Genomic DNA, 3,515 nt, shown 5'->3' on the forward strand with positions numbered 1-3,515 from the left:
TACTCCTCCTATCCTCCTGCTCTCTGTGGATGCTGTGGTATTCTGGATTTCTATTTCTTTGCTTCTCTCCTGCAAAGCACTTCTGCTGCTGCTACTTCTAGACATTTACGGCACTGTTTTGGTTGGAATGTGTTTCTGGCTTCTGATGACTGTTTTTGTCCGTTAAATCTCTCTCTACACTGGTTATAATTTCGCCGAGGAATTATAGATCCAGACTTTTAGATGACCTCCGGGACTCCTTGAACTCCACCTGCGGGTATTGTATAGGGCATGCACAGAAGTTGACATCCAGAGATTGTGTTTGTATGCACCTCTGCAGCTCAGTGGGAAGGAGAGAGGACTAGAGGTGGAACCGAAACTAGTGGGTAGACATACTACTGCAGCCATGTGTACTGTACACACCAGAGCCTGTATGTGCTAGGTTAGCCCACCAGAAGGCTGGCTGGTACTGGCACACGACTCAATTACGTACACACACCCAGAGACACACACTCATACACAGCAACATTCTCTGCTGTTCTCAGTGCGCAACAGAGGACAACGTTTGCTACTGTAAGACTGCATTGCACTCTGAGGCCAGAAAAGTTCAAAAAGAGACTAGAAGGAGAGGAGCAGCAGAGAAAAGGAGGGGAAGAAACAACCATTGAGTAGCGGCTTACCTCCAAGGGGAACTAAAGTGCAAGGGAGAGGAGCACGGATTGATGAACTGACCGTCTGGTTAAAGAGAGAGAAACTGACCATCTGGTTAAAGAGAGAGAAACTCTCCATCTGGTTGAAGAGAGAGAAACTGACCATCTGGTTAAAGAGAGAGAAACTGACCATCTGGTTAAAGAGAGAGAAACTGACCATCTGGTTAAAGCGAGAGAAATTGACCATCTGGTTGAAGAGAGAGAAACTGACCATCTGGTTAGAGAGAGAAACTGACCATCTGGTTAAAGAGAGAGAAACTGACCATCTGGTTAAAGAGAGAGAAACTGACCATCTGGTTAAAGAGAGAGAAACTGACAATCTGGTTAAAGAGAGAGAAACTGACAATCTGGTTAAAGAGAGAGAAACTGACCATCTGGTTAAAGAGAGAGTAACTGACCATCTGGTTAAAGAAAGTGATAAAGACCGTAATAAGAGATGAGAGCAGAACTGAACTGACCGGTCTGTTTCCCGCAGCTCCAACATGAACTCTTCCTCCTCTGATGTGAACCAAAGCAGCTCTCCTTTCTGCCTGCTGGGCCTGGGCTACTCCTACAACCTCAACACCTGCGTGCTGGAGGTATCCGTCATTCTCTTCCTCACCATCCTCATCATCAGCGGCAACCTGGTGGTGATCTTTGTGTTCCACTGTGCTCCACTGCTTCACCACCACACCACCAGCCACTTCATCCAGACCATGGCCTACGCAGACCTCCTGGTGGGGGTGAGTTGTCTGGTGCCCTCCCTGTCCCTGCTCCACTACCTCAAGGGGCTGGACGAGGAGCTCACCTGTAAGGTGTTTGTCTACCTGGTGTCTGTGCTGAAGAGTGTGTCCATGGCGTCTCTGGCGTGTATTAGTGTTGACCGCTACATCGCTATCACACGGCCGTTCTCCTATGCTACGCTGGTCACACCATGTCGCCTGCGGGTCTGTATCGGCCTCATCTGGCTCTACTCCGCCCTCATCTTCCTGCCCTCCCTCTTCGGGTGGGGGAAGCCTGGCTACCATGGAGATATATTTCGCTGGTGTGCGACCTCGTGGCAGACCGATCCGGGCTTCAGCTCGTTCATCGTGGCTGTGCTGTATGCTCCAGCCACCCTGACTGTGTGCTTCACCTATGGGAGTATCTTCCACATCTGCCGTCAGCACACCAGGGAGATCACCCAGCGCCACGCACGCTTCGGCCCCCAGGGGAATGAGAGGGGCGAGCGTGGTGAAGGGTGCCTGGATAAGCGCTACGCCATGGTGTTGTTCCGTATTACCAGCGTGTTCTACGTGCTCTGGATGCCCTACATCGTCTACTTCCTGCTGGAGAGCGCCGGCCTCTATTGCCACCTGGTGGCCTCCTTCCTCACCACATGGCTAGCCATCAGCAACAGCTTCTGCAACTGCCTCATCTATAGTCTCTCCAACAGCATGTTCCGGAAGGGCCTGGGCCGCCTGTTCACGTCACTTTTCTCCCCCTGTCTGGAACTGGACTGCTGCACCGAGGGGAAGAAGGGTCCTGCTCCACCCAGCCAGCGCCCAGCCCAGGCCTGCTAGGTGTGACAGTCTCCTACAGACACTGTCTGGTTGGTTAGCTACAGTAAGCTAAGGCCTCGGCTTTAGCTCCTGGTGAGTGCAGTGTATTACTACATTGCATATCACAGGGTGTCTCGCTACAATGGTAGTGCATAGACCCCTGAGGCCAGGCCAGAGAGGTGCCCATGTCTATGCCCTTCATTTCAGAGGGGTGGTTTACAGAGGGGTGGGGTTTTCTCCAGTCTTTTTCTGCAGTGTTCTCCCAAGCGTGGGCTGTCTGTTTCTGGCTGTGTGGATCACCACTGTGCATGGAGGAGAAGGTGTACGGTAGTTTAGATGAACATCAGAATGGATCTGAGGAAAAAAGTAGCAACTCCAGTCGTATAGCTCTGGTGCCATGTTTGGCGCCTGTGAATCTTTAACCTACCAAATATCTTCCAAATGCAAAAAAAAGGACAATATCAGCACAACACGACTTGTATTGTGTAAACCACTGCAGTGAAAAACGTTATTTCAACATTGATGCAAAACTGTTACATTGTGTTCTTTCAGGGTAGACAATAGTGATTCAAAACAAGTATTTCGAGAAAAAAAGTACTAAAAAGACTGTATTTCTTCTCTTAGAAACTGCAACAGACAGTTTCCATTTTGTAGCAGTTATTGAAAAATTCAAATATTTGAGTGTCAAATGATCTGTTAATGATGCTGTGCATGACATTACAGTATTACATACAGAAAGGAGACCAGTTACCAGTGACAGTCCGTTTCCAAGAAAATCATTTAGTTGGTACAGAAGCGTATTTTGTGTATTTTATCAAAAGGATTCTTCTAGGCGGGAATGTTGATGTATAAAATTGCCAATTTTGGCAAGATGGCCGACTCTATGCCCACCGACATTCTGGTTTATCATGGAGCTATGTCTTCATTCTGCATTCTCAACAAGGAGACAAGTAGATTTATTTGAGAATTGTATGTTCTGTCCATGTTCCCTCAGGTTGAACGGCAGTTGTTTGTTCACCCTTAATTGCTGATGCCCTTAGACTGGTCTTGAAATTGCAAATGCATGACATGCTCCACATTATCATATGGCAGCAATAACATAGTCAAGATGTTCTTATAGATTGGAATTGCATCATGTTAGGCATGCTACCGATCCAGATGCACAATAAAATACAAAGAGAGACACACTCATTACCGTGTGCATGCTGACTACTTACAGTCGAGCTATTCTCTCCCTCTGTGCTCCTTGGCTCCTGATATCTGTACAGATGAACTGAGTGGAGGAGTAGCACATTAATCAGAGGTC

General features: G+C 48.1%; 1 protein-coding gene across 1 annotated transcript; it reads left to right on the forward strand.

Annotated features, from left to right (window-relative positions):
* The first annotated feature begins 331 nt into the window (after nucleotides 1-331).
* LOC124033374 (probable G-protein coupled receptor 21) lies at nucleotides 332-2,266 on the forward strand. Its single transcript, XM_046345397.1, has one exon. The coding sequence runs from the start codon at nucleotides 1,172-1,174 to the stop codon at nucleotides 2,228-2,230; it is 1,059 nt and encodes a 352-aa protein (XP_046201353.1). The 5' UTR covers nucleotides 332-1,171; the 3' UTR covers nucleotides 2,231-2,266.
* Nucleotides 2,267-3,515: the final 1,249 nt, after the last annotated feature.

This window comes from Oncorhynchus gorbuscha, linkage group LG04, assembly GCF_021184085.1.
Source record: "Oncorhynchus gorbuscha isolate QuinsamMale2020 ecotype Even-year linkage group LG04, OgorEven_v1.0, whole genome shotgun sequence".
Lineage (NCBI taxonomy): Eukaryota > Metazoa > Chordata > Actinopteri > Salmoniformes > Salmonidae > Oncorhynchus > Oncorhynchus gorbuscha.